The 21,882-nt window shown below is 41.9% G+C and overlaps 1 protein-coding gene across 1 annotated transcript in view; it reads left to right on the top strand.

The window, feature by feature from the left end:
- ATG7 (autophagy related 7) overlaps positions 1-21,882 on the top strand; it is a 239,995-nt gene that overhangs the window by 75,221 nt on the left and 142,892 nt on the right. Inside the window, exon 17 of the mRNA XM_081247220.1 lies at positions 7,109-7,189. Coding sequence (XP_081103346.1) covers positions 7,109-7,189 — 81 coding nt within the window. The remainder of the gene's footprint in view (positions 1-7,108; positions 7,190-21,882) is intronic.

Below are 21,882 nucleotides of genomic sequence, written 5' to 3'. Positions count from 1 at the left end.
ATAAAGATGGTTTCTTGATGGCATCCTATGGGACAAAGCACATGACTCGTCAAGTTAACATGGACCAAATCCTGCTCGTTGATCATGGCTTTTGAGTTTTGTGCTCCCACCGGCCCTGGTTCTTTCCAAAAGGGCCCTGGACTCCTAGTCCCTAGGACACACCCCCAAACAGGTGTTCCTGCCTTCCAACCTTTGGACGCTAGTTAAGTGCGCACAGGTGCGCCTAATGAATCCGGCCGGGACCGCCCACTGTCCGCCTGGGAACCGCCCCGAGGGAGGAGGGAGGCCGGGAGCCTATATAGGCCTGGCTCTGAGGCTTTGTGCGTCATCTCTGCGCTCATCTTTGCTCCTTCCGGGTGAGGGGGCGTGAGGCCTTACTAGCCAAGCGCAAGTACAGCCATGCGCCTCGCTGGTATTTGAAGACGGGGATTCAACTCAAGCTCCTCCTGCCCTTTGTGGGGCCTGGGGGTGAAGAGAGGGAAGGGAGCCAGGAAACCGCAGGTAATTGTCCTTCTCCCAGCTTCCCGGGTGGGGTTTTTAAATATTCGGGGTGGGGTTGCTTCCCTGGTGGCGCAGTGGTTGAGAGTCCGCCTGCCGATGCAGGGGACACGGGTTCATGCCCCGGCCTGGGAAGATCCCACATGCCGCGGAGCGGCTGGGCCCGTGAGCCATGGCCGCTGAGCCTGCGCACCCGGAGCCTGTGCTCCGCAACGGGAGAGGCCACAGCGGTGAGAGGCCCGCGTACTGCAAAAAAATATGTAATAATAAATAAATATTCAGGGGTGTAGCAAAGAGACGCATGTTGTAGAGCTGGTCTATTCGTAAAACACTTTTTCTTTCCCTGGAAGGCTACATTGGAAACTGATGCTGGAGGGGCTATTTTTTGTTTGTTTTTTGTTTTTTTGAGGCAGAGGGATTGGGGGCAATAGGGACTTTATGCTTTCATTTTGTACCTTTCTGTGTTGTTTGGAAAATGTTAATGAGGTTATGAACTTTTTTTAGTCACCTTTTTTCAGGCATAACTTATGTACAGTCAAATGTACCCGTTTAAACGTGCATTTTAATGAGTTTAGATGAGTGTGTACACTTGCATATGACCACTACCAAGGCAAACGAGGTCCAGAGCTTTTCCATCCATCCCCAAAACTGACTTTGTGCCTTTTCTATGGTAATATCCCCACCCTCAGCCCCAGGCAACCACTGATTGGATTTTCATACAGGCCATTTTAATATCTTCTTTATTCTTTTCAGCATTAAGAGGAAAAAAAAAACTTCATCAATGTAATTTAGAAAATATGCAGCGAGGCAGGCAAAGTTTGGCCCCTCTAGTAGAGGCGCATGTGTGTGTGTTTGTGGAATTGGCAGTTTTTCCCCCTCTAGGGAGGGGAGAGATTGAGAAGCCAATAGTATTCGGGAGGCTGTTTAAAAGGAAGTTAAGTATTTAAATATATTTTAAAAAATAGGAAAACAGGGCTTCCCTGGTGGCGCAGTGGTTGAGAGTCCGCCTGCCTAATGCAGGGGACACGGGTTCGTGCCCCGGTCCGGGAAGATCCCACATGCCACGGAGCGACTGGGCCCGTGAGCCATGGCCGCTGAGCCTGCGCATCCGGAGCCTGTGCTCCGCAACGGGAGAGGCCACAACAGTGAGAGGCCCGCATACCGCAAAAAAAAAAAAAAAAAAGAAAAGGAAAACAGGAGTAAATATGCTATGGGAGTACGGGTTATTTTTTTGTTTGCTCTTTTGTTTTCTGTCATGCTTATTATTTTTATAATAGGTCGAATTAAATTTTTTAAATATAGCTGTTTAATACTTACCCTCCTGTAAGGAAAGATTGACAGCAAATATTATAATCAAATAAAGGTTTAGAGGAAGCTGTGTGTAGTCCCCAAAGTTGGAAGACTGTACCTTGAGCCGTTTCAAGAGGCCTTAGAGTGGATGGAGAAATCACTTTATAAAATCTTGTCATTTAGATGTTAATTTAGATGTGGCTAAATTAGCTGGGTGTGGTGGTGCTATGCATAAAAACCGTGGAAAGGAGGGAGAGGCTTGCTAACTGCTTCCATCTGCTTTCTGACATCCAACAGGTGATGCTGAGTGTATAGATTAAACCACGGGAACGGGTAAATGAGCTTGGTAACTGAAAGCATCTTCTTCCAAAGGCTCTGAATCACCTGGGCTCTTGTTAAACATGCAGATGCTCTGGCCTTACTTCAGATCTTTTCTGTCAGGTTCCAGGGGATTCTTCTGATCAGGCAGGCTTCGAAAAACACCAAATGAGCATATTGTTTCATATACTTTGCACATTTCTAAGTAGGAGGGTGATGGTGAATTTTTCTCCACCCAAGCAAGGGACAAATCCTTATAACTTCTTTGATTGTGAATTGGTGCCTGGCCTCTCTAAATAGGTAGACTGTATTTATTAGGATTTTGCATCAGGTGCCTGGATTTTAGATTTGCTCTGGGATTTCTATGCATGTCTAAGGAAGGTGCTAAAAATTTAAGTAGCAACTTCTGCTCTTTAAATTTTATGCATTTCTTGTAAGATTTTAGGGAATACAGAGCATATTGTGGAAGCTCAGTGCATTTGTAATACAGGGGATTTAAAGAGTTGTTGATGGGGAGGGGCTTCATATTGCCTGAAAGATGTGAATGGTGGTAAGATGGAGTTTTTCTTGTGGTTTATTTGGGATGTGTTTCCTCTGAATACTTCAGGTGTGAATAATTTGGTTGGCTTTGGGATGTTTGTGTTTTTCTCATCCACTCATTTCATAATTAATAATTAGTGTTTGTTATGAGCAAATCACTGTGCTATGGACAGATGCAAATAGTTAAACCTATATCTTGCCCTCTAAAAGCAAGAGAGATTAAAAAATAATTTTTTAAGTAATTATATTACACAAGCTGATTCTAAAACTCATTTGGCAAGGCAAAGGACCCAGAATAGTTAAAATAATCTTGAAAAAGAAAACAAAGTTGGAAGACTCATACTTCCCAGTTTCCAAACTTACTACAAAGCTACTATAATCAAGACAGTGTAGTACTGTCATAAAGGTAGACATATAGATCAACAGAATAGAATTGAGAGTCCAGAAATGGACCCTGACATTTATGGTCATTTCTTGCCAATTAAACGGGGGGAGAAGGGCCTTTTCAAGAAAGATTTGGAACAACTGGATTTCCAGATACAAAACAGTGAATTTGCACCCTTAATGTCACACCATATAAAAAAACACCTCAAAATGGATTGCAGACCTAAATGTAAGAGCTAAAACTATTAAATAAGAAAACATACTAACTCTTCTTAACCTTGGGTGAGAATTGGTTTGTTATCTATGATACCAAAAGGCCAGGCAACCAAAGGAAAAATAAATAGGACATCAAGAAAGTAAAGTTCTGTGCTTCAAAGGACACCCATCAAGAAAGTGAAAAGACACCCCACAGAATGGGAGAAAATATTTGCAAAATCATATCTGAAAGAAACTCATATCCAGAGTATATAAAGAACTCTTAACATTCAACAATTAAAGAAAACCCAATTTAAAATTTGGCCAAGAATTTGAATCTACATTTCTCTGAAGAAAGATAATATGAATGGTCAAGAAGCACATGAAAAAATGCTCAACACTATTAGTTATTAGAGAAATGCAGATCAAAACCACAGTGAGCTACCACCTCACATTCATTAGGATGGCTGCCTGAAAGAGACAAGAAGGTGGAGAAATTGGAACCCTCGTATGTTGCTGGCAGGAAAGTAATGTGGTGCAGTCACTTTGGTCCTCAAAATGTTAAACATATAGTTACCATGAGATCCATTAATGCCGCTCTATGTATATACCCAAAAGTTATTCAACTTGTGAATAAACAAAATATGGTATATCCATGTAATTGAATAGTATTTAGCAATAAAAAGGAATGAAATACACATGATACAATATAGTAAGTGAAGCCAGTCACGTATGATTCCATTTGTAGTGAATAGGCAAATTAGGCAAATCAATAGAAGTAGAAAGTAGATTAGTAGTTGCCAGTGTTTGGGAAAAGTGGAGAATGGGGACTAATTTTTAAGGGTTCTGAGTTTCTTTTGGGGGTGATGAAAATATTCTGAAATTAGGTATTGGTGATGTTTACAAAATTCCATGAATATACTAAAAGCCACTGAATTGTATACTCTAAGTTTATGGTACATGAATTTTATCTCAGTAAACCTGTTATTTTTTAAAGAAATAACTATTACATAAGTTATTTTGGTGATAAATACCAAAAAGAAGGATTTCACATAATGAAGGCATTATCTCTAAGTCAAGTGGTGGGTGGATTGAGTATTTATGAAAGAGGTGTGTTTTATGGAAGATGTAGATTTGGTTATATAGCTGCTTCCCAAAGGAAGAGCTCTGAGTCGCAGAATTGGGCATGAGACAAGGTCAGCAACGCAGGAATGTCTTTGGGAGGGACGCTGTACTTGAGCTTAGTAGTTGTATGAAGCCTGTGAAAAGATCAGAAAGGCAAAATGGGCCCAGATTAGGGGGGACCTTGAGTGCCAGCATGAGGAATTCTCTGCTTTTTTGGTCAGCTCTAGGAAGCTGATAAAAAGTGACACACCTCAGAGCTGTGTCTTAGGAAAATTAATCCATAGCAGAGTGTTGAATTCAGTGGGAGGGAGAGAGCTCACCTGTGGAGGTGCCTGTTAGGAGTCTGTCGCAGTTGGTGTGAGAACAGGCCTTCCTCTTTTAAATTTCCTAAAACTGGAATTAGTTTGGTGGAGTTCTGAGCCTTCTGTTACCAACTTGGGGAATTTGAAAGGCCTCACACACGGATGTTATTCTACTTCATTTCCTGGGAAAATGAGTCAGTTTCCTGGTAAAGAGCTGCCTGGGGTGCTAAACAATGGTGTGGGTGCCCCTGCTGGGCCACCCCATTCACTTCAGCTCCTTTCTGTTGCTCACCACCTGCGTTTTTGGTTTATATTTTCTCTTTCCTTCCTTCCTTCCTTCCTCTCCCTTTTCTCCCTTCCTTTCTGCTCCTAACTGGGTCTACTCTCTCCCTTCCCTTCGCCTTTAACTCCGCACCTCCAATTGTGGAACAGTTTAGCAGAGAAAAATACCAGTATTTCTTTGCACAACACAAGGAAAGTTTATTACCTGTGTGAGAGAAAAGAGAATCAGGAGACCTTTTCGTGAAGCCTATATGGAGACATTAACCTGTAGGCCATATCAGTGAACATTTTAATGGAAAATATACTACATATGATAAATATTTTTCTAGATAAATTTAATATTAAAGCCATTGAGATAGAAGGAGACTCATTATGAGAATTCTTTGGGCCTGTAACTTCCAGATCTCATGAGGATCTCAACATATCCATTTGTGACCTGCCGTTATAGTCTTTTCTGCTGGTTTGCCTTCTCTTGATTTGGTGACCTGGAGAGCAAACTTAGGACCCTGCTTGTGCCTCAAGCACTGTATTAGGAAATGGTCACCACTTTCCTAAGATACAGAGAACTAAAGATTGTCACATTTTCAAAGGTTCACCGTGAGGCCAGCTAACTTATCCCAGCTATCTAGCTTATCATTTCTACCAAACACTCTTTTGTCTTTGGATTACATTGAAATCTCATAACATATAGATAACGACATTTAAAAGATTGCTATAGGCGTTTCCTTTAAGGTTAGATCTTCCAGCAATAAGTATGCAAATGTAGCTAGACTAGTTGCAGTGTGGGCTTAAAGGTGGAGTTGCCCACGCTCAGAAGGAAGCCTGTCTCTTTAAAGAGTCCGCCAGGTTTTCCTTGGTTTTGGGGGAGTGCTGGTAGGGTGGCTAAAGGCAACAAGGACTGCGGGGGAGAGCAGGGGGCGGGGGGGGGGGTTGGTTCTTTTGCTGTATTCAAGTGAGGCTGTTAAATGTGTGGTGAGCCCTCACATTGAATACAAAAGCTTTGCTGTCCTGAGAGGGAGGGAAGGGAAAGGAAGGAGAGAGGGAGCCCAGGCCAGGGCCTGGCCAGGTTTGGCATCAGGGGCCTGCTTCTGAATCTTAGCGTTGTCACTTTTTGTTGACCTGAGCCAAGATGCTTCACCCTTCCCAGCCGGAGTTTCATCAGTGGGGTAGTTGTCAAGATCAAATAAATTAACTCAAGAGAAGATTGGTGGTGTTTGGCTTATTATAAATGTTGAGTCCTATGGAGACTTTAGAGATTTCACCGTACATATTTTGAGTAATAATGTTTAAATGATATATGTAACAGTTTAAAGTCCCCTTTTGGTGTCAGTGTAGTTCTGGAAGTGTAGTGTCTGAATTACTTAAGTCAGTTTGCGAAACCTGGTTATAACTGATACCCCGTAAATGGAAATGAGTTGTAATTCAGAAATTATAACTGAGGTGCTCAAGGTGGCGCTGTTTCCCCATAAACTTGGTAATGCGCTCCATCTTATCCCTGTCTGTTCCAACTCAGGCAAGTAACTGGATCTATATTTAGGACCATTTCTGCCTTCTGTAGTCCCCAGCCCTTCTTACCTAGAGAGGCCGCACCCAATACCACATCCTAAAAATGCACACTTGTCCTGTATTCACTGTAACATACATGAGAATTGTCTGTAATAAACTAGTTGACTGGTTATATATTTGAAGACATTTATGAAAACAGTACTTCAGATTTTACAGCTTTCTTTTTATATTTTGGAGTCAATTTGTGTTTAGGTCTCAAATATGTGCAAAGCTTGTAGACCAGTTCTTTTTTTTTTTTTTTTTTTTTTTTTTTTTTTTGCGGTAGGCGGGCCTCTCACTGTTGTGGCCTCTCCCCTTGCAGAGCACAGGCTCCGGATGCGCAGGCTCAGCAGCCATGGCTCACGGGCCTAGCCGCTCTGCGGCATGTGGGATCTTCCCAGACCGGGGCACGAACCCGTGTCCCCTGCATCGGCAGGCGGACTCTCAACCACTGCGCCACCAGGGAAGCCCTGTAGACCAGTTCTTAATGGAATAAAAGACCTCATATAGTTCTTCCTCAAACTGATTATATAGTACGAGGGAAAATATCCACATTGAACTTCATTTTTGTTAATCTGTACCAAGAGTGTCATCCTGGGCCTGATGTGCATTGTTGTGTTTGTTTTTAGATACGAGGATTTCTGTCGCGATTTGATAATGTCCTTCCTGTCAGCCTGGCATTTGACAAATGTACAGCTTGTTCTTCCAAAGTAAGTCGTTCTACATTCATGGGACTTGTTGTTTAAAATGAGCTCTTCAGCCTTACTAGCCAGAGGCACTGAAATCAGCTGAGGGCTTTCTGTGGAGGAGGGGAGGGCCTAAAAATGCCAAACCAGAAAGGATTGTGTTTTCGTTTATCTGTATTCATTCTCACAGAGAAACCAGACTGAGAAAGTGTGGTTTATAGTGTAGAGAGAGAGACTGAATTAGATTACTATAGTTCTGTATCAGTACTTGAAGCACGATGGTAATTTTGACTCGAATTTGAACTTTACTCGTCTCTGTTCCTCCCCAGAGAGCTCCTTGCTTGTACCGACCGTCACAGAGCAATTTTTAAGTGTTACTTAGGGGATGAGGGGTAGCAGGCGGTCCTGGTGGTGTGTCTTTCGGAGATCTACATAATGACAAAGAAAGAGTAAACAGAGATTAGGGCCCTGGATGGGGAGCCAATAAAAGGGCCCATTCAGCTTTGATCTTTCCAGAGGCTCTAAAAATAGAGCTGGTATGTCCTCCATTGTAATGGGAAACGGCTGATGTATCTCAAAACTACAGTGATGGCATCTCATTTTTTAATAGGCTTTGAGATAGTCTGAGTTATTTTTACATGTACACTGTGTGTTATAGCTGATTTCCTTTTGGATACCTCTTTAAGCCTTCTAATGCCCAGTGATTTAACCTGGGCTTTTAAAACTCATGATTCTTGATAAGACTTTCATGTTCAAGTGTTATGCAAAATAGCATTGGGGTCATTAATCCCAAACTCTGGCCTCTCAGTTATAATTTGGGACTTTGCTGTGTAGCCTACATCTGGCACTCTGAAAGGGATTGAATTCTAGGGATAGTCTCTCCACTCTGAGATGACAAGCTTTCTTTGAAAACTTTACCTGGGTCTTGTCTTATGAGAAGCACAATCCTGACCAGTCAGTCTCTCTAAAAAGTTAACTCAGGGGGCTTCCCTGGTGGTCCAGTGGTTAAGACTCCAAGTTTCCAATGCAGGGGCCACGGGTTCGATCCCTGATCAGGAAACTAAGATCCCTCATGCCGTGCGGCACGGCCAAAAAAAAAGTTAACTCAGATTTGACAAACAATGTTGATAAATTTGGTTAATTTTAGGTGCTCAAAAACTTAGAGTAACTCTTTCTCTCTTTTCTTCAAAAGTAAACTAAGCTCCTGTTCTATCCTTATGCATCCCAAGTGTCTCTGTTGAGATTTAAAGCTGTTTCTTAGTAGTTATCCACGAGCTCCTTTTTTCTGTAGGTTCTTTAAGGCATCTTCTATCTTCTCGAGTCAGGGCCTCAAGGACGTCTGTGTGCACTTCTGTCTTCAGAAATGCAGGTTTTAGGATTACGTGCTCTTCAGTGGAGCACATTTTTTTCTTTGAATGGCTAAGCTAATTGGTCTCAAAATAACTTGGCAGTATTAATTTTCATATTGAAATTGTTCGGCACCGGTGCCAGAGGTTTTTCTGTGGCTTTATGTAAATCTGGTTAGTCAATGAAATAACGATAATTGGGTTCTCTAAGTGAAATGCAAACACTCATTTTTTCTTGTTCTATTTCTAATTAAATTAGCCCTTTAGATACTGTTTACAAAAGGATCACAAGCATACCAGCTAGCTGAGGCCCCTTACATTCTTTGAAAGAGAATAGCTTTGCATTTTTCTTTCACACTTATTGTAAGCATTAAATTAATTATAGGTATTACTTCTTTGTTAGCAAAATTATTTCCCCTTGGTGGTCATTCTGAGAGTCCTGCTTTACATAAACATGCTGGACGATTTAATACAAACTGACTTGGATTTTAACAGCTGTGCTATTCCCATAGCGATCACTTTTCATGTGGTCTGGGTATTAAATTTCTTTTGTGCTGAAAAGGTTGCTTCATTGGTGCATGTATTTCCTTACAGTAGAAACACAGCGTTTACTTACTTGGCTAACTTATTTATTCGCTTAGGAGAATGTCATTCTCTATTATCTGCAAACACAGCATTAATACTTTGAAATGACAAATCCAATTACATTTTCATCTCTGTGCATGTGAATTTTTCTTAATTCATACTTAGCATAATATTTTTTATACTGAGTCATATCATAGTTGTTATTGTTTCAAAAAATTCTTTGAGGCTAAAAATGAGTTTTAAAAATTTCTCCTTTGACATCCATGAAGTAATTTTTTCCTTTGGTAGTGTTCAGTATTTTTGCTTTTTTTCCCCCCTAGCACTAAGGCCATGCTTGTGTCTTGATTTAAGCACAAGTACAGAAAGATTGGGGAGGTAGAATAAACTATGCTGAGTAGAAATGCCTTCATTACCTTATTTATATAAATAAAATATAGACCTTTTATAAGGCCTGAGGTGGGGAAGAGTACAGCTCTCTGTTTCTGTGGCAGGGAAGGCTAAATCATCTACACGCAAATTGTTCCTTATCCTGTTTGATTTTAGCTTGGCATACAGCCAGGTGAATTGTTCCGTCTTCCAGAAAAAATATTGAAGAATCTGGAGGGAGGAGGGTGGTGAGGAGTCGCTTTCATTCCAATTTCTATTTATTGCCTTGTAACACTTTCCAAAATGATAGTATCTGTCACTAGAATTTCAAAAAACCCTATTTGAAGGTATATGAGTCCTTTTTTAGTTTTAAAAAGGAATTCAGAGCCAAATAGTTTTGTGGAATTGCTACCAAAGGGAAAAGTATAAATTTGAAACCGATCTTCTTGAAAGAATTTCCTGTAATACATTGAGTTAATTTCTTGTTTTTAGATTTTCACCTAAGTAATTTGGGGGAAGTTAGGGTATTTGGAGGGGTACCTTTCTATTTTGATATAATTTTAAACTTACAAGTTGCAGGAATAGTACGAGGAACTCCTTTCCCCAGGTCCCCCAAGTGTTTACATTTTTCCCCATTTGTGTGTATGTGCTCTCCTCCCTGCCTCTCCTCTTTTTCTTGAAACTCTGAGAGTGAATTGGAGACACTGTGATTGTTCATAGCTAAATACTTCAACATGTTTCCTAAGAAAAAGGTTATTATCTTACATAAGCACAATGCACTTATCAAATTCAGGCAGTTTAAAGTTTGTGTAATACTGTTATCTAATACACGGTCCATATTTTAGATGTTGTTATTTGTACTAGTAATGTTCTTCATAAGTTTTTTCTCCAGACCAGAATCCAGTTCAGGATCGGGCATTTAGTTGTCATGTCCCTTTGGCTTCCCTCAACCTGGAAAAGTTCCTTAGCCTTTCTTTGTCTTTCTTCACTTCACCACTTTGACATTTTGCCAGTTATTTTGTAGAATTTCCCTCGATTTGGATTTGTCTAATGTTTCCTTATGATTAGATTCAGGTTATGAATTTTTGGCAGGAATACCAAAGAAATGATGATGTATCCTCATGTCAGGAGGCACATGATATATTTTATCCCCTTTGGTAATGTTAACTTTCCCCTTTCCATATTTGTAACTACCTTCCCCAACAGTGAGAAACCTGGCTCCCAGTATCCTGCATATATTCACTTACTTGCTTAAGCCTAGAGTACACAGGAAGTAGTTCCAAAATTGCTAGTCCATACTACTGCAGATAGTAAACCTATTACCTAGAGTTTGATCATTGTGCATGGTTCTTTTTTTCTAGGCAAAATTTACATACAGTGAAATGCGTGAATCTCAAGAGGACAATACTATAATTCTGACAAACACATACACCCATGTAACCTACATTTCAATCAAGACATAGAATGTTTCCATTACCCCAGAAAGTTCCCTTGTACCCCTTCCCAGTCAGTCCTGGGGGAGGGGAGCAGTATGTTGAGTATTGTGACTGTCCTCTTTCCCTAGAAGGAGGAAAACTAGGCCCCTTCTGGTGTTTTATGTAACAGTAGCCTTGTTCCTGGGACCCGGAAGTTGACTGGAAACTTCTCTCAGATACGCAGAGTCAGGAGCAGGGCTGTGCCTGAGGCGACTGCAGGCAGACGATTCTTGATCTTGTCGCACGATTCTGTCACAACCTTGGCAATATTGCAGGAACAGCCTATTACGAAGAAGCAGGCCCCAAACTTGGTGTTCATACCGTCTGGGACTGCCTAGTGCACAGATGTAGCAAGATGTGCCCAGAAACCTGATCTTCAGATTTTAATTAGCCATTAGCAACCCTAATAACATACTCACTCTGGTGTTTACTATACGATGGGGTCTTCTGTTGATAGGTTATGACTGAACTTCCCAAAGTGACTTGTTATTAGTTTTTTATGTGCACCTGTGTATGTGTGTCTTGGAGTGACAGAGAGAGGAGGGTGGTGTAGAGTATGTGTCAGCTGGTATCATCATATGGTAAACTGTGCTTGCTTTTTGCCTTTGTCATAGTCAGCCTGTCCATTTATCTTTTGATATTAATATAATCCTACCTTTCTTCTCTCATTTCTCTTCTCTTTGTTAAGAAAAGAGAAGCATGAAATGCCAAAAATTAAACTCAAGTATTTAAACTTTCTTTAAAGAAAAACCTCTATCCCAAAGCATCCTATTACCTAAAAGTTCTGCAGATGCACCGTTGAGGAGAGAAAGACAAATGGTAGATTTGGAAGGAGAGGTTAAACTCTTACTGTGTGTCTGTTAGCAGACATACGTTTATTCAGCTGACATTTGAGTCCCTGCCGTGTACCACAGATATGGAGGTGATTAAAATAGCCACTGCCTTCAAAGAACACTATCAAAAGAGTGAGAGAGACCTATAAACCAATGCCGATCTCCCTAACATTGTTATATGCTCTACAGTCAAGGTATATCCTCTTCTTAAGGTGTCCTGGTACCAATTAGCTTAGTAAATGGGGAAGACCAGGGAAGGTCTTGCAAGGGACTTGTAAGTTGATGTTAAAGGATGAGTAGGAATTTGTAGAAATACATGGGAGAGAGGACAAGAGGGAAGGTATTCCAGGCGTGGGGGGATCACATGAGTGCCAGCCAGAGGCAAGAAAACAGGGCACATTTATGAAGTTGTTCTGTGAAGCAGTTGTGACAGAGCCTGGGACACCTCATTCCCTTCAGATTGTCCTCTTGTCTTGGTGAGTGCCATTTTCATTTCAGCTCTTCTTGAGCTGGAATCTGGCTGTACTTTGTCTAGCACTCGAGGCTCTTTCTCACCTCGCATCAGGCTTAGGGGTTTCCTAGCCTAAGGAATCCAGCAACTGCAGCCCGTTGCGGGGGTTGGGGCAGGGCGGAGAGGACAGGAATGCAGGGGGGGGATTTCCAGGTCCTGGCTCTCCATCCCTTGCTGGGCAGCTGAGGGACCACGAGCAAGGTGCTCCCCCCTTCTGCCCGCCTCCCTTTCTTTTGTTAAATGAGTCAGTCGGATGAGATAAGCTCTGGCTGTCTATTGACACTTGAAGTTGCTAGCTTTTATATTTCCTTTACTTACTTTTATTTAATTCTTTATTCCCCAAGCAATGCATTTTCGTTGCAGAAAAATCAGAAAATAGATTTAAGGAAGTAATCGACTGTATTCCGGCCACGCAGATCATTGTTAGGCATTGAAGTCTACCCTTCTTGGCTTAAAAAAAAATACCCTATCTTTTATGGGTATGTGCAGATAATTTTTCTCTCTGAACATTGCTATTGTAAGTTTGAAATTAGCTTTACAGAGAGGGATTTATGGTGCTGCATCAAGCATACTCTCTGCTTCTCTGATTTGATAGGGTTTTAAATCTCAGTCATTTACAAGGACTGGCCAGAGCCCCATCGGAAGAGCTCTCCAAAGTTGTGCCAGGAATTTTTGCAAACGGCTTCTCAGTGGCAAATATTACTCAAAACTGGGCTGCAGCCAGGTGTTCCTTCTTCTTTCCAAAAGGGACATAAATCTCCGATTTGGAAAATGATGAGTAACCCCCAGGTTCCCTTTTTCTATCTCATTTACCTAGTGAGGCCTCAAGTCTCCTGTTTTAATGTGCGATGGATTCCATATGGATAGTTGTGTGGTGTAAACTGTATCTCACATCTTGTCCTTAGCAACTAGAGTCCCCCCAACTTCCAGAACTGCTCGCTTCCCAAAAGAGATGGAATATCCAGCGAGAGCCAGTGTGGAGTATTTAGCTACAAGCCCTAAGCTCAGAGCTCTTGGCTCTTCACCTCCTTGAAAAACCTTGGACGTTTCTCCCTTTGCTTCAATTTCCTCATCCATAGAGTGGGGAAAATATTTGCTGTTTCCCAGGGAAATTGCAATGGCTGACGTGTATCCAGTTCCCTGTGACCAAGTACCAAGGCCTTTGCCCACTCCTGGGACTGATGTTGACATCAGAAATAAGAGGAAAACAAAGACCCCTGTGATTGCATTAGGTCTTCCGGGGTGTGTGGCACCCTTTCTGGGGTCACTGTTCACAAGCAGGTACAGTGAAAGGCCTGATTGAAAGTCAAGTCTGCCTTGGCTCTGAAAGGCTGCAGAAACCTTCCATCATGGCTCATGATGACTATTACTGCCAAAACCTTTTCTGTGATTCCAGAGAACTCAGTCTTGCTAGTTACTTCTAACCTGAGACCACCTAATCGGTAGTTAGTTTGTGCTGCTTACTCCTTTCTCTGTCACCTGAGGTCACAGAGACATGCCTTCCCTGTCCAAACACATTTTTTTTTTCCTTAGAGGATCTCTAACATACAGACCAGAAAATTTAGGGCTGTGTTCTCCTTAGATGGTTCCACTGGCTGCCTGGCCCAAGCGTAGTCTTCAGGTTATTGAAAATCTGAGTTCCTTTAAGTTGGAATTAATCTCACTCACTTTTAGCCTTTCCCCCAAGCCCAACCCTTGACATAGTGGTTCTTAAATTTTTTGAGTCATGGACCTCGTTCAGACTGATAAAAGCAGTAAACCTGCTCCCCTGAAAAGTGGAAGCCACACAATTTTGCAGGCAATTTCATTGGCTTTGTGAAGTCCCTGAAACATGCCCGTGGATCCTAGGAAGGCATCCTTGCTCTGAGTTCTTCTTTGGTACCATTCCCACACTCTCCCAGACAAGGCCCTGGGGGATGTGGGTGCAGCCAGCCACAGCCCCACGATGACCTCTCTGTGTGGCTTGGGAAAATAGCCCTCTCTCTTTGGGGACTCATTTTCTTCAACTGTAGTAAAGGGAGATGCTTGGGCTGATCTACCACTGGGTTTTGTTACCTGACTCTGACATTGTTGTAGTCTCTTGATCAGCTACTTTGTTTCTTTAGGCCATGCGGCATCCAGGTGGGGGAGGGGAGAGACAGCGAAGCTGCTCAGAGTTCTAAGGGTTATTTGTCCTTTCTCTAGTGGTGCATTGATTTGACTCCAGATGGGCAAAGAACCCCAGCTGTCATCTGTTCATGTTCCTTCTTTTCTTCTTATTTATGTAATACATTTGTCTTCTTCCCTCCTCCCTCCACCCTTAGTACCTTTGTAAGGTAGGGAGGGAAGAACATGGTAGTAACTGCTGGTTTTTTGAAATAAGAGTGCCATCAGCTTGAATTGGGAAACATTTTACGGATGTACATGCTTATACATACACAGGTTGCATATAATATATATATAACTGTTTAAATTGAGTACTTAAACTCATGTAAATATAGGTTTGGTTGTTTATTTTAATGACTATTGTCATAGCAATTCAATAAACATGGAGCTTCTGTTTCATGATATATTTTTGGATGATACAGAGGTCAGTAAGACATTCTCTGAAGTTTCTGATTATATCTTTCTGGACAAGATAGGAAAATTATACTACACGATTATATACCTCAAACACATCAACTTATTTAAACATCTTGACCCAAGAAATGTTCCTAAGCTTAGAAGGGATAATTAGTTCCTAGCAAAAGGTAGGAACTGGTTAAATATATTTTGAGTGGTGAGAAAAATTAATGAGTGTTTTTGTAGATGAATAAATGAACAGCACAACAGGAAGAATGGGAAGATAGGCTGTGCCCTCCAGGTACTCAGTCGGGTAGGAAGCTAAGGCTTGGTAGCAGACGCTCTTTGCCTACTCGTGCAGAGGCATGATTGATCATGAAGCCATAGGTGGTAGCTATAATTGAATGTTACATTTCAGTGCTCTGAATATTTGTTCAGCTGAGCTTCTTTCCAGCTTTTACTATCTCATTTGCTTTAGTTCATGCTTTCGATGATTTGTTATTGTGTAGGAAGATCATTTCCAAAGTATATTAAAATAAGGAGCCTTTGGGATTCATCAGAGATGACTTAACATTTTATGAAAGGACACATTCTGGCAGTGAGCTTTTTGCAGAGTTTTGGTTGCTCTCCTGCAGGATTTTTAAAAGTCCATTTTATTTTTTCTAAAAGGTCTTCCAGTATCCTGTCCAGGTATTTCTAAAAGTACTTATCACTACAGCCTTTCTTGCCATAGAAGATTGAAAGAACTGTTTGAGAACATCCTATTCCCAAAGTTACTGTTGTTATAACTTGTTTATATAACATCTTAGGTGGTGATAGTGATAAATTCTAAAGCATCTGGCCTTCCCTGGTTTTAAGTAATTCTTCCAGCATGAAAGTTTTATTAAACTTTTTTTCTTAGCAAGAAGAAAAGACTACATATTTCTGTTTTCTGGAGTATCTAATGGCTGGCTAAAGCACACACCAAAGATATCTTAAATTTATAACTATCAGACTAAAACTGGGAAAATAGCTGCTCTGTGGTCCTGACAGGGCTGCAAGCGTGCTAAAGGTGAACAGTCAATGGGAGAACAGACACAGCAAATCTTGTAAATTAGAAGAACTATCTTGACACTAAGTAAGTGTGCATCCAACAGAGTTTTAAGGAACGGCAGCATCGCTGGGATGATTGCCCATCCCCATGAGGACTGCTTTGAAGGGTGTGTTGAATGGTCACAAGGCCCACAGTCAGAACTCCAGACAGCCTAGGTGTCTTGGCAGTTGACTTGAGTTACTGAAGCATTTGGATATTTTTAAGACCTTTATCAGCACTCCAACTTGGAACAGAAATCTGTGCAAAAGTATATTTTTGTGTTGTTTGTAAAGGTGGGAGAGAAAACTTGGGTTTTTCCCAGTTCTCAGTTGAACTTCACATTTGCCTTTCCTCTTATGTCAACTTTTTCACGAAGGACCCTAAAGGGAGGTGATAACAAAAGTGGGACTGAAGGAAGTGGCAATGTTTCTCTGTTGCATTAAAACCCCTCACACATCCCGAGCATGGAACGTGAGCTCCACGCCGCTCTTTCTTAAAGAAGAAAGCCTGACTAGAAACTGTCCGTGGGATTGCTACTGTACCCACATCTGGATTTTCTGTTAGTTCAGTCTGACCTGACAAACTTGACTTCAGTCACAATGCAAGTGGATTTAAAAGTAATAATAATAATTGAGAGCAAAATGACTTCCTGGTAGAATAACATGCATAAGTAAGAAAGCAAAAACACATACGCAGCACTTGGCCCTACTGGAGGAGTAAGAGTTTTATTTCACAACATCTGCTTTTCTTTGCCTAATCACTCACTGCTTCCTATTATTGAGAATGTTCCAGTGGGCACTTAATACCTGAAAAATGAGTCCTGCATCGCAATATCATGCTCTCTGCAGAAGGACTGCAAGTCCCAAGAAATGGGCCCTTTCAGTGACCCCTGGGGGCGGGGGGCGGTTGGGGGAGGCATTGTACTTGTTTCAGTTCTGTTGTGGTAGCTCAAAACAGTTGACAAGTTCTTCTTGGGAAATTGCTTCAGATCTCACAATATTTTCCTCTTAGTAGCCTCAGCAGTGGTGAATTCTTGACCTCTGAGAGTGGGTTTGATTTTTTTGGAAAAGGCCAAGAGTAATTTGAAGCTGTGTGTTGAATAAAGGGAACGAGCCATCTGCAAGAAAAAGTTTAAAAATTTTTTAAAGAACTGCAGAGGCTTCAAATGGCTTGCAGGTCTGAACAAGTGAGAGCCCCAGTACCAGGAACTCCAAGTATACCAGCCTTTGACTACAAGCTGGCAGAAAGATAACAGGACACTTGGACATGGTTTGTACACTAGAAATGAGCACTGGCTTTTGAGATGACACCACCTACTAACTACGTGACCTATGACAAGTTTCTTGAAGTTCCTGAGCCTCAGTTTCCTCAGGTAGAAAATAGTTTAAAATTCTTTTTTGGTGGCGATGAAGATTAAACAAGAGCCGGTATGCCGAGTGTCACGGGCGCGCCACTCTGTAAATGTTTTCGATCGCTCCTTTGTACGAGCAGAGATCTGGTGCCATTCCCGTGTCCTTTATAAGTACACTCATTTTGTAATTTACAGCCGTAAAAACCTTGGCATCTTTAGAAGTTGACAAAAAAAGGAGGGGAATAAAAATGGATGAGCAATTCTTTTAAAAGGGGCATTGGCCTCAAGAGGTCAGCAAATATTAAATGTGCAGGCTATTAGATTCTTTGTCTTTTTTTTTTTTTTTTTTTTTGCGGTACGCGGGCCTCTCACTGTTGTGGCCTCTCCCGTTGCGGAACACAGGCTCCGGACGCGCAGGCCCAGCGGCCATGGCTCACGGGCCCAGCCGCTCCGCGGCATATGGGATCCTCCCGGACCGGGGCACGAACCCGTATCCCCTGCATCGGCAGGCGGACCCTCAACCACCGCGCCACCAGGGAGGCCCAGATTCTTTGTCTTTTTCTTTCCTTTTCAAGTAAGCTGTTAATCTAGGGTTTTAATTATTAACCAAAACGAAATGAGATTTAATGTTCCCAGGAGTGTGTGCTCTGGGCAGGGGTGAATCCTCTTTTTTCCTGAAGATCTGTGCAGGTAACCTGTGGCCAGTTTTGGGCCTATAACTTGAGAGGAGCTGACGTGAACCTATAGGATAAAGACTTTGTGCCTGTGTTCCCTCTGAATTCTGAGTTTCTCTGTGCTCTTTGAGGCCAGGACGTGAGGGTGGGGATGGCACTTCTGTGGCAGCACCAGGCTGCTGCCTGTTCGTGCGGTTGTTCTGGTCCCTGCCCTACACTGCTGCTCACAGGCCTGTCTCTAGCCTTATTCATCTTGCCACCTCTCGCTGGAGCTGTACGGTGAGTGGGCCAGTGCAACACGAGCAGAGAGGATCAGCTGCCTTGGCTGCGGCATTTCTGCCTTCCTTTGGCATCACTAGATGGGTGTTTTCCCAATCTCTCTTTCAAGCTTCCTGTGAAGGTGCTAGCAAGGGGGCTTACCAGTCTATTAGGTAGAGAGACCACTAGGTTCAGAGAAACTGCATGGGAGTCCAGGATTCCCAGCTCCCACTTCACTTACCTACCGTATTAAACGCCTCTCAGACAATGAGCTGGTAGGATTAATTCACCCTCAGAGAATTCCAGTGTACTCATTTGGGGTTGGAGGAAGATCCCACTTTAGATTTTTAAATTTTTTTTTATTATTATTTTTTACATCTTTATTGGAGTATAATTGCTTTGCAATGTTGTGTTAGTTTCTGCTGTATAACAAAGTGAATCGGCTATATATATACATATATCCCCATATTCCCTCCCTCTTGAGCCTACCTCCCACCCTCCCTATCCCACCCCTCTAGGTGGTCACAGATCATGCTACCATATGACCCAGCAATCCCACTACTGGGCGTATACCCTGAGAAAACCATAATTCAAAAAGAGTCATGTACCACAATGTTCATTGCAGTTCTATTTACAATAGCCAGGACATGGAAGCAACCTAAGTGTCCATCGACAGATGAATGGAGAAAGAAGATGTGGCACATAGATACAATGGAATATTACTCAGCCACTTTAAATTTTTAGCAGTTTCAAGAACAGATTGGTTAAGCTCCTTGGTGAACCAGTTGGTTGACTACCCTTGGGGGACTTGTCTTTTTAAAGGGGAATCCTGATACCGAGAGGAATGTGTTTCTGAGAGTTGTGTCTTCAGACTGTACCATCAGGAACACTGTGTGGCCTGGAGCAACGTCTAGTGCCCCACCGATACAGGGTGGGTGGTGAAAGTTTCCAAGGTTTTCCTCAAAAAACTGTTTATGACAAACGTAGTTCACTCTCCTATTTTGGTAAATTTTTAGCTTAAATTTTTAAAAACATTTGGCGTGTAAGGACGTACAGCTGTTAAGAATCCAAGACAAGTGCTGTTTTGAAAGTACAAATGCTTCTGTTTTGCATTTACTGAAGCAAGTAGGATAGTTGCCTCTAATATAGTCCTTTGAATACAGATACTGTTCAAGTGACATCATTTTGTGTAGAGCACCGAGTCCAGGTGGTTTGGGGGAAATCATTGGAGGCAAAAAAAAAAAACAAAAAAGCTTGGGTATCGTTGCATTCTAGGGGCCAAGAAACAGAATGATGGTGTTTTTGGCAGGCTCCCAGCAAAACCCACACCCCGAGGCTGTCTTCGTAGCTTCCTGTGGTTTTCCCACTAAAGAGAAGCAGCCTTTCTCTTAGAGGGTCCCGGCTGGCAAGTTAGTACATCAGCTTGATCAGCGTGATGTTCCTGCTTTGAGGTTCTGTCCCAGCAGTAATCATTTGGGAAATTTGATGCACCACAGTTGTTGCAAACTGAACTGAGCCAGTCTCACTGCTCCCGGCAGTGCAAATCTTTTTGGTAGACATCGGTAGCTTCCAATAATTAGAGGTGGTTATGCTACCATGTGGTCTGCAACAATAAAATCAAGACTCAGACCACATTTTGCCACACATATGAATATTTATTAGCAAGCAGGCACAAAAGTTAGTCATTCAACCGGTTCTTACAGACAAAAGCCGCAACCTTTTTGCTTTGGCTGTGTAGCCTCCATCAGAAGTTCAGTAGAGACAGGTGTGGACATATTCTCATTACAGGATATATCTAACCTTTCCATTGGATCAGGTGATGGAATTCTCTGTTAAGTGTCCAGACCCAGGACCAGAGTCCTAGGCCCAGAGGGCCCCTGAAAAGAGTGTTAGGTGGCCTGCTTTGCCAGATACTTATAATCCACATGTACACACAAGGTTCAGTGCCCCTGTACAATCATTCTAGCCAACCCATATATATATTGAACACTATTATTTTAATCAGAAAAATTATTTCTACCCTCCTTTTCTCATTAGGGGACCCTCTAATATAGATTTAGGTAGCTGTAGTTGATACACTTAAGATAGCCTGACTCTGAAGGTTGGACTTCTAGTCTTTCAAATGTGAACCAACCACACCTGGAGTATGCTTTTTTTTTTTTTATTAAGGTACCTGAAATACTACCTACCTACCCCTAGTGGTTAAGAGTGTGTGTGTACATCATCTGTGTCTTGTGTAATGTTGCCAGCCAGTGATGAGTGACCTGAGTTACCAGTTGAGCACTAGCCTGCTGTGATGAATTACCCAGGCCATGGATGAGTGGTTCACCCATGGAGCAGAGAAAGGAGGGAAGAGAATTATAATTTTAGTTGGTTTTATAGGCTTTTTCAAGTTCTTTTATGTTCCTTCACTTGATATTCTGGTAAGTGTGGAAGTATTATTTCCCTACCCAATTTTGCAGACAAATCTTTGTCCAGGGTCATAGAATGAATAAATTACAGGAACTATAACTTTGTTTTTAAAAGTATAGTTGATTTAGGGCCTCCCTGGTGGCGCAGTGGTTGAGAGTCCACCTGCTGATGCAGGGGACACGGGTTCGTGCCCCAGTCCGGGAAGATCCCACATGCCGCGGAACAGCTGGGCTGGTGAGCCATGGCCGCTGAGCCTGTGCGTCTGGAGCCTGTGCTCCGCAGCAGGAGAGGCCACAACAGTGAGAGGCCCGTGTACCGGAAAGAAAAAAAAAAAGCATAGTTGATTTATAATATTACGTTAGGTTCAGGTGTATGTATTTCTATTACAGGCTATTATAAGATATTGACTATAGTTTCCTGGGCTCTCCAGTAAATCCTTGTTGTTTATCTATTTTGTATGTGGTGGTGTGCATCTGTTAATCCTCTACTTCCAATTTATCCCTCCCCACTTCCCCTTTGGTAACAATGTTTGTTTTCTATGTCTGTTTCTATGAATCTGTTCTGTAAATAAGTTCATTTGTACTATTTTTTAGATTCCACGTATGAGTGATATCATATGATATTTGTCTTTCTTTGTCTGACTTGACTTAGTATGATAATCTCGAGGTCTAACCATGTTGCTACAAATGGCATGATTTCATTTTTTATGGCTTAGTAATATTCCATTGTATACACAGACACATACACACCACATCTTCTTTATCCATTCATATGTTGATGGAAGGGGAACTATAACTTGAAATCTCATCCTGTATAGTTGCTCTGCACTATAGGGGTAAGTTGCTACCAAGAAGAACTGTCACTATTCTTCAAAGAATATCATAGGACTTTGTACTTTTCACCTTAAGGTAGGTGTTGTCAATCTAAGGCCGTGTACCAACGTTATAACATATAACAGAATGCTGGGAGGTTTCTACTTTAGCTAGTGGTAAGTCATGTAATTCAAACAGCTCTCTTACTGAAGTCACTTAAAGAAGCTAGATAAAAATGTGTTTAAGCTTAAACATTTAAGAACTAATAAATTGTGAGGAGATGAGTTAAGGTTTGGGAGAGAATGTAAACACAGAGGAGTGAGCCTAGCACTGGCATCACTTTTGTCTTGTGGTCATTTGCTGACCAGGAAAAGGAAGTTGAAAGTCTGAGCTTACCTTTGGTGTCCTTTCAAAGTTAGGGAGATAAAAATTGTAGTCTGAGTCTTTGAAACCTGGGAAACCTGGTGAACTATTCCTTACT

The sequence above is a fragment of the Mesoplodon bidens genome (genome assembly GCF_964165515.1).
Source record: "Mesoplodon bidens genome assembly, chromosome: 10".
NCBI lineage: Eukaryota > Metazoa > Chordata > Mammalia > Artiodactyla > Ziphiidae > Mesoplodon > Mesoplodon bidens.
Note: the sequence above shows the minus strand (reverse complement) of the source record. Positions and strands in the feature narration are given on the sequence as shown.